Source organism: Lagopus muta, chromosome 2 (assembly GCF_023343835.1).
Source record: "Lagopus muta isolate bLagMut1 chromosome 2, bLagMut1 primary, whole genome shotgun sequence".
Taxonomy (NCBI): domain Eukaryota; kingdom Metazoa; phylum Chordata; class Aves; order Galliformes; family Phasianidae; genus Lagopus; species Lagopus muta.
The window spans coordinates 58469048-58483866 of NC_064434.1; the positions used below are offsets into that span (position 1 = coordinate 58469048).

At 40.6% G+C, this 14819-nt stretch overlaps 2 protein-coding genes across 12 annotated transcripts in view; one reads left to right on the plus strand and one right to left on the minus strand.

Annotated features, from left to right (window-relative positions):
* Positions 1-10437, minus strand: part of SYTL3 (synaptotagmin like 3) — a 32281-nt gene extending 21844 nt beyond the window's left edge. Inside the window, exons 1-6 of one of the 10 annotated variants that reach the window (XM_048937211.1) lie at positions 10365-10437; positions 9473-9632; positions 8253-8324; positions 5814-5899; positions 3911-4463; positions 2121-2336 (exon numbers count right to left, since the gene is read on the minus strand). In XM_048937211.1, the coding sequence (XP_048793168.1) occupies positions 2121-2336; positions 3911-4020 (326 nt within the window). In that variant the 5' untranslated portion in view covers positions 4021-4463; positions 5814-5899; positions 8253-8324; positions 9473-9632; positions 10365-10437. The other 9 variants (XM_048937210.1, XM_048937213.1, XM_048937212.1 and 6 more) reach the window with 9 other exon arrangements.
* A 91-nt stretch (positions 10438-10528) lies between these two features.
* DYNLT1 (dynein light chain Tctex-type 1) lies at positions 10529-14161 on the plus strand. 2 transcript variants are annotated; one of them, XM_048937224.1, is made up of 5 exons: positions 10533-10668; positions 11899-11940; positions 13040-13163; positions 13377-13454; positions 13783-14161. In XM_048937224.1, exons 1-5 carry the CDS (start codon positions 10642-10644, stop codon positions 13851-13853), a joined length of 342 nt encoding a protein of 113 aa, XP_048793181.1. In that variant the 5' UTR covers positions 10533-10641; the 3' UTR covers positions 13854-14161. The 2 variants fall into 2 exon arrangements, with proteins under 2 accessions (XP_048793182.1, XP_048793181.1); XM_048937225.1 differs by lacking the exon at positions 11899-11940 and having other exon boundaries at positions 10529-10668.
* The last annotated feature ends 658 nt before the right edge of the window (positions 14162-14819 follow it).

A 14819-nucleotide genomic window follows, 5' to 3' on the forward strand; every position in this document is an offset into this window, starting at 1 on the left:
TTTCCTTCTTTGAAATTAAGATCTATATTACCATCCACTCTGCCAAACTTCCTTGAAACTGGCAGCCAGTATAAAGACAGTAAATGGATGTAGAGGCTTGCCTGTGTAGAAAAGCATGAATCTCTAAACACAAGAGCTATACTGACATTCATGAAAGCCAGGAAACAAAATCCCTGGATCAACCATTTTCCACACCGTACTGTACTCTCTAGGTACATGTAGAAGGAAGGTGGCACAGCACGGATTCAGCCCTCTTGACCCCAGTGCAAGCACTACCTGACTTGGCATTTTCAGTCACTTCTATGAGATACATCAATTCTGAAGCTGCTGAACTCTTCTATTACTTTACTTATTACTCTTGTGGTACCCAAGATTTAAAATTATGGCCACTCAGGATTTGAAAATCAGCACTTCCACTTCTTAGCCATCGTTCTTCCTCTCACCAGAATAAGCAGACGGTGCTGACTAGTACTTAAAACACAGCTGTGTTCTCTAAGATGCAAGGCTCACTGGAGGTAACTGAAGGAGACTGACTGTTTGAATGAACTTTGCACCACGATTAAATAAGATGGAATGTAAATTCTGGTTTTTTTTTTTTTTTTTACTATAATGCAAAATTCACAGTAGAATCCCTCTGTATCAACAAGACAAAATATAAAACTTCCTCATAAAAAGTCAGAATATATTTTAATCCATTTAGGCAACACTTTCCCATTCTGACCATTAAATATCGGGACAAGCTTATGAAAAAATTAAGGATGCACAGTACTATAACAAGGCACTTTGGTAATTAACTGCTATCTAGAGGGGATTTCCACTATATAACCACCAAATAGCTGGAAACAAATTTAAATAAAAAGAGAAAGTGGGGAAGGGGGACAAATCTGGACAGGGATACATACAGTTGTTTGTAAGCCTCTATTTTTTAGCATTCACAGCATTAAGCACAGACAGTGAAACATCAAAATTGAGCTACTGTTTTGTACTAAATACAGGAGGGGTTGATTTATCTATCTTGTATGTAAATTGCAAAATAAACTGAGGATTCAGAGAGCACCATTTCAGTGATAGTTTATAGTCTCTTCCAGAACACAGAAAATGACTTTAAACTGCAATTAGAAATTAATTCAGTTTATGACTAATACCTTCTCTCACATTTCTCAGTCATTATTTAAACCTCATTTTGATACCTTAAGAGGGAGTGAGGTGGTACATTAGTCTTGCGTTGGCATATAGTAAAATTTCACCCAAATGCTCACCCTTCAAACAGGGATTTATGTCAACCAGCAGACCTGTTGACTCTCTTTCAAGACTCTCTTTACTTAGAGATTACTTTATTTTTCAATCCAGGGTGAAAATATATCTAAACCATTTGATTTAGGAAGATTCTGATTAATAGAAGGGACTGTGAGGAAGTGTTTTGATATAAAAATTGTACCAATACCGTAAAAAAAAGATTATTTCCCCTTTTCAGGAAAACAAAACCAAGGTGACAGAGCAAAATAAGTAAATAACAATTTCAGTGTAACCAAACCTGGATTTCTGTTCTGACCGTGTTTAAGCAGTTCCTGAGAAAATGCAGAAGTTGTTAATGATGTTAAATACATACAAAACATGATTTCACACTACTCATTCACCCAGGTTCCTCATCTCAGTAGTAAGAGGCAAAAAATAAAGAAAATAAAAAGAAAAAGAAAAATAATAATGATTAAGAACGTCAAGAAATTTGCTATACTACGCGGAACCCAGTCTGACGCACCACTTCAGTATTGACTCGGGGACATCTATTGACTAGAGTGCCATCTAGAGTTTAGATAGTAAGACTGTTCCGCTTTTTGCAATTAACATCTTTGCAAGAGAGATGACGCCACCTCTGGCCTACTTTGAAAATGCATTTTGCTAAATGCAGAAAAGAACTTCTGACTCCATGAAGTACAGGGCAACATTCCAATCAACTCCTTCTGTCCTCACCCAACACATTCATTCTTTCTGCCAAAGGCTTTGGTTTATTATCTGTTTAAAGCAATAAACACACAAAAACAGTGAGCATCCAGTACTGAAAGCCAATGTAAACCAAACCAGTGTAATCAACAACTTCCCAAACCGTTAACATTCCTTACCCATGAGCATAACAAACGGTGCATTTCCAAAGGGAGGGATTCAGGCAGACGCGGCACTCAGAGCACACTCGATGGCTGCACCCATTGCACACCGCACCTCTGTTCAGCAGCAATCCAAGGGATTTCTGGCAGCGAGCACAGGACCTCTCTCGGTATTCCTGGCTTACATTTCTTGCCCCTTTCCATCGAAGCTGGTGCAGCTGCATTTTCAGTTTCCTAATCATTCAGGTCCAAAAGGAAAGAAGGGAAAAAAAAGCAACAGTGCAAGTTACAAGCTGATGATGACCTGGTTGCACAATGCCACTGCCAGTCGGAGATGCATCCTTAAGTGTGACTTTATTGCGAGCTCTATCTGAAGGCATCCATACACACAGTGCACTCTGTGATTCTGTGTGATTCTCTGCATTTTTTTCACTATACATACAGCCACAAAGCTGCAGGTAGAATAACAGCCTAATATAAATGGGGTTCTGTTCACATCGACTTTACACGCTCAGGACAGGGCACTGAAGTTACGTGTACAAGTGATCACATGCTCACATACAAAAATTTGGTCTAAACTGTGCTCCCTTTTGATGATCAGAGAATTACAGAACAGCCTGGGTTGAAAAGGACCACAATGCTCATCTAGTTTCAACCTCCCTGCTTTGTGCAGGGTCACCAACCTCTACACCAGGCTGCCCAGAGCCACATCCAGCCTGGCCTTGAATGCTTCCAGGGAGCACAACGTCTATGACAACAGTTGTTAATATATTAAGATTACTTGGTTAGAAGAATCAAATCTAAATCAAAATTAAATAATAGTAACAAATGCATCTCCTGAAAGGTCAAACAAAAACCACATCTGACCTAAACATCTAAACCTCCCCCTTTCCATTAGCCTTGTTTCCATAACAAGCAACAAGAGACAAGATCTGTTTTCCATTGTTAGCCACATCGCCAATAGCTGTCAATGACTTTCTAATCAATTCAGATTTTTAATAACCCTTTACTAACTTTTCATAATTATTTAACAAGTTCAGGTATACTTAAACTTTGTTTACAGCAAACAATTATATGTCTATAATTTATTAAGAGACTAAAACCTTCTAACTTAGCAATACAAACATCACGTTTTACACAAGGAAGCAATGTGGCAAAGCAAGGTACAAGCTGCAAGAAAATCCTTACACAATCCCTAATACAAAGCAAATGAACTACTGAAGGATTATCCTTTATCCTCTACAACTGGGATACTTGTTAGCATAAAATCATTACACAGAATCCTTTTTCTAACCAATGACACCTACCGATATCCACTGAGAAAGCTCAGTGCTCTCGTTATCTGTTACATATGAGAAGGAGCAGAGATGGATTCAGCGCAGTAAGGAGGTACCTGACAATCTTTAACTTCAGTCCTAGCTCAACAGAGGTTAAATTAGCCAGCCATAGATCTGAACGTGTTCTGCATTATCACAGCTATACAGGCATACGTAGGAACGTGATAATAAGAATGTCATAAAGCCTTCACTGGGGAAGAAATAGAGGCACCAGCTGAACTGCCTATGAATGTTAAGTAAAGTTCACTAAGTAGATTATTCCCTGAACAGCATTTGCTCATCTTTAAAATAGTCAATAGTGTGGTAAATCCAAGAGGTTTCAGTTAACTCCTGGTTTTCCCACAAAATTAAAACTTACTAGCTAATAAGAAACAAAAGGAGGAATACGTGGGAAATGACAGCAAAGAAGAAGAAAAGCACTCCTGAGAAAGAAAAAGAACAGCAATACACAAAAAGAGGAAAGGCAGGTACCTTACTCTTTCTTCCTCTGTTTTTCTCACCATCTGGTCACGGTACAGGACTTCCAGAACAGCCTCTCGCTCCAATTCCTTAAGGAAGTTTAGATTAAACTCACAGGCCATTTTCCCCAAATTTCACAACTGCTGACTTACTGGTCTACCACATCCAGAACAATGGCTACTACGTTAGAGAATATAATGGGGCTCTTCAGAGATCTGAGTGTTTATCAAGTGTTGCCTGTCTTCTCACTCCATTGGTGATAGGTTTTGCTGCGTCACACTCTTGAAGAAAAAAATAACTGTGTCTGTCTTCACACAAGGCATCATTTAAGTGTCTCTGCTATCCAGGGAATATGAACAAGCAAGGTCACAGCAGCCTTGACTTTTTCCACATCAAAGAACTTGCTCTTTGCAGAGTGGTTCCAAAAGGGATGAGAGCTTTCAGCAAGGTCCCGGGTATGGCTTCAACTGCCACCAGGTGGAGGGAGAATTCACTGATAGCCAGCACAAAGGATCTGGGAGAATGGTTAGCTTCACTTGGTCTTATAGATTTGGAATTTCAGGATCTAGAGAGAAAAATAATGTTTTATTAACCCTTCTCCTCACTTCTTTAAGTGATTTCAATAGTATGAGTGAACATTCTGGAGAACACATTTTGCTATACTCAAGACCTTTCATGCACAAATTCAGATACAAATGAGATTTTAAGACAGCCTCATTCTTCAGAAAGCCTCAACATAACACACCCTGCAATGAATCTCCATGTTTTTCAGACAGTGCAAAACAACCAGTAAAGAAGCCCAAGTCAGTTTCTAGCACAGGTCCCATGACAGGACAAGTTATACTGGTTGAGATGAATCCTCCTTTCTAATCTCATCTTGCTGAGCGGACAAATTAACACAAGCCTATAAGAAAGATGGGAAAGATCCTTTAAGAGTCACTTCTATCAATAACCTGACTTCTGTTAAGCCTAGATAAGACATTTGTCACACAATAATGACATTATCTTTGTTAATACACATGAACACCAGAACGTTAAGACACGTATTATTTGCAGCTCATTGCACTAACCATTTTTGCACCAAACATGATACAACTGTACAAATATATGAGAGCTATAAAAATTAAAACAGATTCACAAATGTATTTTGGATATATTCTTTGATCTTCATTTCTGTAAAACTCCTACCTAAATATAACAAAATTTTAATGTAGCAAAGTAGAAAGTTATTCTTGAATCCAATGCAGCTAACATGCTATATTCAGCTTTAATATTACTGTGTAGTGCTTATTATAGCAAATGTAAGTGTGTTCCACTTACAAAACACCAAGTACTAAAGATGCATATGTGAAAACAGGTCAAGTGTTTCCAACATCATGTGAACTAAATACACTCAGAATTTCCATTAGGGCAGAAGGGGAAAACCTCACTGAAGCAGTTGGAGATATTTCACTGACACATTTCAGCTGAGAATCCAACCAAATGGAACATTGTTTTAAGCTATTACGAGAGTGTTCAGGTTAAAAGAAAAACCTTCAGCTGTATGAGTGACGATGAACTTCTGAAGTCACAGGGAATTAGTTGGCATACAGCTTGCCACAACTGAACTACAGAATGTCACACAAGCAAAAAATGCAGGTACCCACTTCTAAACATAAACAGCATGCGTTCCATTGTTTTATATTTTTTTTTCACAACACTCTTCAACAGACACTAAGAGGACAAAGCATTTCACAGAAGAGTTAAAAAAAGAAAAATAGACTGGCTTCCTGTGGAAACAAAAGAGACAGAGATAGGCATAATCATGTTTTATTTCCTCAGCAAGTGCAATTTCACAGGATATTACTCAGTTCAAACCTAAAAAGCAATTTTTCAACATGCTGTTTTCAAAGGTCCCTGCTCAAAGGTCCCTCACCTGCTTTAATCTTTCTCCTCAAGGATATGACCAAGGATTGACTGACTGATGCTCAGAGCCTTTGGTGCTGTTTAAGTCAATACAACCTGAAAGAGCAATGAGGACAAACTCAGGGAGCTCTGTGTTATATATGGGATAGTGAAACAGCCATTAGAACATCCAAAAACTGGAATTCCTGGAAGTTTATAGAAAGCCCTTAGGCTGGCGTATTTACACTGTCATCAGAATATCCTGCTGAAACATCAGAATAAGCATGCAAATGCATGACCACCATTGGTAGGGGGAACACCAAACAAAACTGCTCCAGTGATCTTAATGAAAATACAGAAGTGTCATACTGAGCTCCTAAGAACACCCCAGTGTGCATCAGTTACCAGGAGCAACATCTGCTTTTAAGAAAGACAGCATTAGGCACTGCTTGGTATCCCTTCTTTAATAAAGGACCAACTCCTTCCCCACAGAAAAGGAGAAAGCCTTCCATATTTTGAGTCTATACTGGGAAATGGATTTCAAATGACATCTTTACAAGAAAAGCTATAGAAATAATTAAGGCACACAGAATCTTTCATATTTCTTGAAAAGCTGTATTTTCAGCTGCTCAAGCCTCTGCAAATCTAAATGGCACAAGGGAAGGAATAGTTTGGAGTCTTCCTTCTTACCACACTGTCATTCCCACAGCTATGCTCTCCAGGAGGAACAGCAAGATTCCTCAAAAAGACTTACGACCTCAGTCCATCGGTGATACCGCAACCATCAATCTCTCACACCAGCTGGTCTATTGCTACTCTTCAAATTCCATTCACAGTGATAGATCTTTTAAGCACTGAATCGCCTGCCGGCAGCAGAGAACCATAAGGGCCTAGGATCATCTTCTGACACCAAAAAGCAGAACAGATGTACTGCAGAGAGAAGTGCCAGGGGCCCTGTGTCTAACAGTACTGTGCAGACAAAAAGCCTCCCTGGCTCTCACTGCTAGGCAAGATCATCATGTGGTACACAGAATAAAGATGAAATCCAGCATAGAACCAGGAGTTCTGCAAGTACTGCAATTATTTTTTTAATCTTCGTGAAGATTTAACCTCAGGTACCCATTACTTTCCATCAGATTTTTTGCACTTAAAAAGATAATTTAAAACCTCCTGTATTAACGGAGCCCTTCTTAACAGAATTATTCTTGTGCCTCGCAACAGATTTGAGTCCTTAAACGTTTCCAGGAAGCATTCAAGGTGGACTGAGAAGCTCACCACCAGTGTAAAAGAAGAGCTTTTCTAACACTGAAGCTGTTTGCACTACATTTGTTTTTTAATAGCATTCGTGTTGCATTTACCACGCAAGGAGGGTCATTACAGGAAAAAACAACTTAAAACCTCCACCGATGCTCTACTTTCATATTTACCCATCAAATCTATCCATCTTACACAGTCAGCCAAGCTCACAAAACCAAGCACATTCTGCATAAAACCAAAAGTAACAGCAACCTGGTGAGTAAATAGCATGATACTTCTCCCTCCTCAGCATAAAGCTCATACATTTCTTCCCCACACATTATTTTAAATAACATACTTAAGAAAATCTAGCAGCAGGCAGATTGTAGGATAGCTTTCTGATAAAAGCGTGACAGTCTACCCTAAAGGAGATCAGAGAACCAGCACGGTCACATCTTAGGAGAAGGCGGCGTGCATACATACAGTGTAATCTCAGAAGATCTTGCCTTTTTTTCTTTAAAATCAAGATAAAATAGTACACAGCTGAAACATAACCAAAAGGCCTACACAACACTAGTTACAGTTTGCAAGAAGTAGTTTATTTTACACAATTTTAAGCTTACAAATGCTTGAGCTAGCGAGCCACTTTCCCTCAAAGCAATTTTGTATTGATGTATTATTGATCTTCCTTCAGATTCTTCAGCATTAGTGAAATAAAGATAACTGAATAAGTACAGTTAAAATGATCTTCTCAAGCTAAAGGCTTCACTGGCCTGAGATAGTTGGATAATTTTGTTAATTTACCCAAAAGTAGATGTCTTGCACCTGTAGCTAAGACACAGATTGAAGAGGTTCGGAATAAAGATTGTCATCACAAAAGTTACTGGAACATGCTGCTGTTTTACGTTTTGTAGATACCATGCATTTATTCTTAATCAAGACCATTTCAAGTGTTATTTCATACAACAGTTCAATTTTCACATCCTTGTATTAATATATTAACTTGTAAGGTGCACACAATACATATATATTACCAGACCTATGTCTTGTGATTTTAATAATCCCACCTCAACAGCTAATGTAAAAAGATGGTATTTTAAGTTACAATTGTGGCATTCCCACAAAGCTGTTATAGTCAAAACAATACCATCAGAGTAAGCAAAAATGCATTCCGTCATATAGAACATATAGAGCGTCATATAGAACAGTTATAAAAAAGAAAAGCTGTCCTTACCTTTTCAAAGGAAGATGTGTGGAAGCAATGCTTTAAGAGATGAGTAGCACTCCTGCTATTTACTTATCTTCCCTGAAAGAAAATCAGTAGTTGCCCTCCACCAAAATTAGACTAAAGTACGTACACAAGAGCATCCTCAAAACAGAAGCAATCAAAGACTTCCAGTGTTGTAACAGTTTTTGCAGTCTCTAGTTTTGTCACCAGCAACAATTAATCAAAGAGAAGTTAGTCATCTTTCTAACATCAAGAAGAGACTTCGCACAACAGAAAACAAAAGTTGACTGATAACAGCAAAATAGACTTGGTCTCCAAGCCACACACAGGAAGAGAAGTAGTTCTGAGTTCCACGTAATTTCTTCTTCTGATACCATAGATGTGAAAATACTACTAACCCCAATGTCCCCAGAGCTCACACAGAAAACACTGCTCATATCATAGGCAGTTCTTTCTCCATAACAAAATACTCAGCTCTGAATGACAAATCAATTAATACAAGCAAACAGAGAAAAGCAGATCAAAATAATTTGTTTTTACAGGTCTAGTAAAAACAGCAAATCAGTCTGCCTACAATAAATAAACCTGATTTAAGTTAAAAGGTAGAGTTCTATTTGGATTAGATATCTCAGTTCACTCTATTACAGAAACAAGCACAAGCACTGAAGTTTCAAATTGAATCTAATTTATTTAAAAGTCTGGAAATTTGCCTGGAAAGCCCTTTTTTATAGACTGACTCTATCAGATAAACCATATATGGACTATAGAAACACTACTTAGCATCCCAAGTGTTAGAAGAAATACTGGTTTTAGTTAAAATTAAATCAAGCACTGCAATTCTACTCACATGGCAGAACGAATCCACTTGCAATCTTGTAAACTACTGGCATTTAGTAGGTTCAAGTATTTCCACCTGTGCTCATGGAGCCTAATTACGTTCAACTGTATTGCTCAAGAGACAGCAACAGCTAGCAAGGCACAGAGCTAAGCCAAACAAAGAACGCATGGATAATCTGAGCCTTCATTTTGAGCAAAACTTTAACTAAATAAAATAAACCACGGAGTGTAATTGCACTCATCAGTAGGAGGCTCATTAAGCCAGGCTGGAGGAACAAAGCCATGAAGCTACACCTGAGGCCAGCATCAATACACCTACCAGAGCAGGGCAAAAATAATTATCTAAATTGCTCTTGGAGACTTCCACTGAGGAGAACTTTGCAACCCACCTTTAGAAATCTCTTTCATGCTTCGTTATCCCCATTGCTGGATCTCTGCTGGCTGAGAGGAGGAGGTTGGGTTCATCCTGAGATGCTGGTCAGAAGCAGTAGGAGATGGGGTCTGACATAGGTTTGGGATACAGAGCAGAGGCACACCCCAGAGACAAGCCTGCAGCAGAGGGCACAGCTGCTGCAATCGGTGCAGCTGAAGCCCACCTGTGCCCTCAGGGCCTCAAGACTACAACTCCTAACCTGCATGCACAGGGCTAAGGATTCCTGCTACAGCATAGGCCTTTGCCCCCAGAGTTATTCCCATGGGTATCATTGGTAATCTGAGCAACATACAACAACTGCACAAACACCAATCTAAAAATTGAGAAGGAAAAAAAAAAAAAAAGTACAGCTTTTAAACTCGTTTAGGCACTAAAAATAATTAGATCAGATTAAAACCATAAGAACGTCCCTTCAATCTTCCCTGGTTTTGTGTTTGTTTTTTTCCCAGTTCCTGAACATACACAGCACACTCAGGCCTTCTTTTAAGCCTTGTTTCTAAAACCAGGGTTCTGAATGCCTTTGTCAGGTCAGGACCTTTAGGGTGGTGACACACTGGAACACGTTGCCCAAGGAGGCTGTGGATGCCCCTTCCCTGCAGGCATTCAAGGCCAGGCTGGACGTGGCTCTGGGCAGCCTGCTCTGGTGGTTGGTGACCCTGCACGTAGCAGGGGGGTTGAAACCAGATGAGCATTGTGGCCCTTTTCAACCCAGGCCATTCTATGATTCCGTGAGTCATTCTACACGATCTCTCGGATCAGATTTGAACGCCAACCACCCGTTACGGGCACGAACACCACAGCAGTCTCCCCGCCCAGACATCGTGCGGTCGCTATGGAAACCGCGCCACCTTGGGAGCGCAGAATCCAACCAGCCGGTAGCCGCGGCTGACGCAGCTCTCCCCGTTGCTACGCGCCCGAGACGCACAACACGCGCCGCGCAAGCCAGAATAGTGCGCCGGACCGCGCGGCTCTCCAACGTGGACGGCGTCAGACGCGCAGGCGCAGAGCTGACTAACGTAGCGAGGGGGAGCAGGAAACGGCCGCGCATGCGCAGTGCGAGGCGCGTGGTGGAGAGCGGGGCGGTGCCGGGGCAGTTTTTACGGCGTGAGGGGCCGCGGCGGGACGATGGACGACTTCCAGGCGGGGGAGGAGGTAACGTCCGCGGGTAGGGTGGTGTCAGGGTTGCTCCGGTGTCTTCTTTCCGGAGGCTGCGGGTCGGCGGAAGGTCTCGCGTTCACCCCTCGGAACGCCCCGGGCCGCTGGGTAGCCCCTGGAGCTGGGCTGGGGCTGGGCAGCGTCGGGCGGGAGCGGGGCTCATTGCTGTGCGCAGCGCTTGCAGTGCTGCTCCTGCGGAAGGCCGGCGTGACAACTCGCTGCATTGTTCTTGAGCAAGTCCGCTGTGACTGTGTCAGACAATAGCAGAGTGGCTGTAGGGATGGAGGTGTGTCGGGTAGGCGCTGCTTTGTTCTGGATGCTGTGCTGTGTAGGTGGGGTTGCCCCTCGTTTTGTCTCTACCTGCTGGAGCTTGCGAGAGGGCTGAAGGCGGTAGGAAATACAGACACTATCACAGAATCACAGAATGCCCAGGGTTGGAAGGGACCTGAAGGATCGTGAATCTCCAATCCCCCTGCTGCATGCAGGGCCACCAACTTCCCCATTTAATGCAAGACCAGGCTGCCCAAGGCCCCATCCAACCTGGCCTTGAGCACCTCCAGGGATGGGACTTCCACAACCTCTCTGGGCAGCCTGTTCCAGCACCTCACCATTCTCATAGTAAAGAAATTCCTCCTGAAATCCAACCTGAATCTTCCCTCCCTCAACTTACAACCATTTCCCCTTGTCCTGCTGTTATCTACCCTTTCAAAGAGTAGATTTCCCTTTTGGTTTCCAAACAGCAGCTTTCTTTATATCCCCAGCTGAAACCATCATGACAGCTCCTCCTTGAGCTGTGAATCGATGCTTGGTCTGCATGAGTGCTCTGAAGATGTCGGTTTCATTCAACTGTAAGCCATGTCTGCACGCTGAGGCTGTTTGCAGCCTGCTCTGTGAGCCACAGACATTAATGCTTACTGTAAAATGGGCTTATATGTGGACAGATATGCTGCACGCATTATTTTGCGATGCTTTCAAATTAAAATTTGGGAGCTTTAACTCAGTGTCTGTTCTGGTTTGTTACTTTTGATTACTTCGCATGAATGTTCCCTTGACTGGGTTCGGGGAGCTTGAGTAATGACGAGCTGTGCCAGACTGCATCTGGCTCACAAGAAACCTGCCAAGCATAAATTAAGCTCCTAGTTTATTTCCTTAACAATGTTTGAACTGTGTACATAGAAATGTGCTCATTGATGATTTAAAGTTCTCTTTTTTTTTTTTTTTTTGTAGACATCTTTTGTTGTTGATGAAGTCAGTAACATCATTAAAGAAGTAAGCTAACACTCTCACTTTGATATGGAAGTATGCTATGTTGTGTGCTAAAAACCATTCAAGCAAATCTGTTGTCGGGAATTCTGTTACACAACAGTTAGGCTATTATTGAGGCATAGGTAATCATGGATTTATTTAACTGTTGTTTAAGTGGAGATGATACCTAGCCTTAGTTGTGACATGTATTACAACTTAAAAAGATAATGAAAATAACTTTATATATTTCTTTCTGGTTGCAGTGTATCCCTAATTAGAATTTCTAGGTGGATGCTGTATGTTAAAAGCTGTCAGACAGATGTTATATTTCATTAACATGCAACATTTCATATAGATCATCTTCATATGCTTCATACTGTGTCCTTGTGAGATGATTTTCCTCCAGAATGAACTTAGTTTGAAATGATTCAACTAATTCTTGTTGCTAGGAAACTAATCCTTGTTGCTAAGAAGAGGTTTGTTTTTTGTGTCCAGTTCCTCTCACAGGGTAGGCATGTCTATAAATGGGGTGGGCATGCTCTGCTACACAGTCCTGTCTCATCTGAATCTGAACTGCTTTTGTAGTTCTTGAACAGTTTCTGCCAGAAAAATGCAGTGATATAAAACGTGCAGCTTTAATGTAGTTTTATTTGTGTCTTAAGGGAGAAGCTTTCCTCGTAAGTAAACGAGATTGCTTGACTAATGGCTTCTGCTCTATTAGTCAGCAAAAATTACATGAGTCTTTTGTTTTGATTTTGGTCTTTGTTCCCAAAAATGACTGCTGAAAACTCCATATGTTATTTCTACAGATTAATATCTGTGAATGAACTGTTGTTCTGTGTGTTTTTTCAGGACTGTTTAAATGTGAGACCCTTATCATAACTCAGACTCCGGGAAATTGGGATAGGAATTATGCATGAAGAATAAAGATAGCACAAAATGATTATAATTTGTGTCAGCTTCAAACTCTGTTGCATCTTAAAACGCTTCCAACAATCCTGAATAGTATTTAGGTCTACTACTGTGCGTGTGCTGCTGGCTCATCCTCAGTGTTCTGTGTTCAGATGAGTTAATGGCATCTTTGTAGACTGACAGCAGCGTAACTTGTGTTTGTTGCCCACAGGCCATTGAAAGTGCAATAGGTGGCAATGCCTACCAGCACAGCAAGGTGAACCAGTGGACAACAAGTGTGGTGGAACAATCTCTAAGCCAGCTCACCAAGCTGGGGAAACCTTTCAAGTATATTGGTGAGCTCAACTTTCTGTTTTCTGATAAAGCTGGTACAGTGACACACTGATGGAATTTAACAAAAGACAGTTGAGCAGGAACCGTGTCTTTTAAGTGCTTGTAAGCATGCATGTCTGTTTGTGTGTGTATGTATATACATGTGCTATAGTGAGCATAAATGTAGCTAAATATCAGCGATAGCAATACATTAATAAAAGCTTTTCTACTGACAGTGACCTGTGTGATTATGCAGAAGAATGGTGCTGGGCTACATACAGCAAGCTCTTGCTTCTGGGACAACTCCAGTGATGGTAAGAAGCAACACTGCTGGATGCTTCAGCTTGCAACTTTAATACTAATCCTCCTGAAACTAAGCAGCATAGGTTTTTTTGTTGTTGTTGTTTCTGTTTTTTTTAGATTTGAGTGCTGTAGTTTTGGAGTAATAGCACAATTTTGTATTTTTTTCCACACTGCTGTGATTCTGACTCATAAATGGTAACATGGGATGCTCAGCTGTTGTGAAAGCTTCATTCATAATGTTCTTAAGCAATGGATAAGCATGCACACAGAAGCATGTATTTTAATATTAAGTCACTGTAACTTTCTTCTGTCCCTGAAAGCTTTGTTTTGTATTTGTAGGAACCTGCACCGTGAGATGGGAGAATAAGACCATGTACTGTATTGTCAGTGCCTTTGGACTCGCAATATGATTGCCTTGGAATCAGTCGTACTTCAGTTCTTTTCTACTCTGGCACTTGATTCCAACTCTGCTCAAACTGTGAATGCACTGAACAACTTCCAGTTTTAATGTACCTTCTTCTGTAACTTTCTTCAAATGTGAAAACATGCTGTTACATGGTTTGTGTTTGTATTTTTAGTATTGTACCAGTGTCGCCACACTGTCTTAAAACTTCAAGAACTTCTCTTTAAGGTGCTAATACTGAAATCTGCTGCAGTGTAAACATGTTCTCTAGATTTCTTTTTTAAAACCAAATTAAAGACGACACCAACTTTCACACTTTGTACTCTTGGTTAGCATTAAATTATTGAAATTCATAACTAGTCGTGTGACCTGTTTAAAGTTAAGCCTCCTGGAATTTCTTGCAGTTCCACTTCTGTTACCTCTCTTCAGTATAGTTTAGACACACATCAGACAACTCACTTGAACATATTCCAAGAAAATCAAACATCTATGGGAAAGTAACTTAGGTCCCCAAACAATGCACCTGTTTTACCTGCTTATACTGCACTTCAGACACAGACGAGTAACAGAAATAAGTGTCCTCATTTAAAAAAGGTAAGTTTTTTGCATTCTGGAAGTGCTAGCGCTGGAAGCATCAGCAAGCTCTACTTAAGAAGTCACTTTACTGATGTATTTAGTATGTTAAGTCTTAAAACCATCTATACTTATTTTTCTGATCAGAAAGACAATGAATTCTGATATACTATCACCTATAATGCTGCTGGTGAACGTGCTGTCTTGTGAACACTTTATAAATGAGAAAGACAGTTGACTAATTATGAAAGTGTGAGAGAGATGCATTTCCTTATGGTTAGGGAACTGTATGAAGTTTCAGAATCTCAGGCTGTCTCCAGACAAGCCACCACAATTCCCTGGTTACTGTGTGCAAACATAACCTCCTAGATCCAATCCAAGTAACCAAGTTTAAATACAC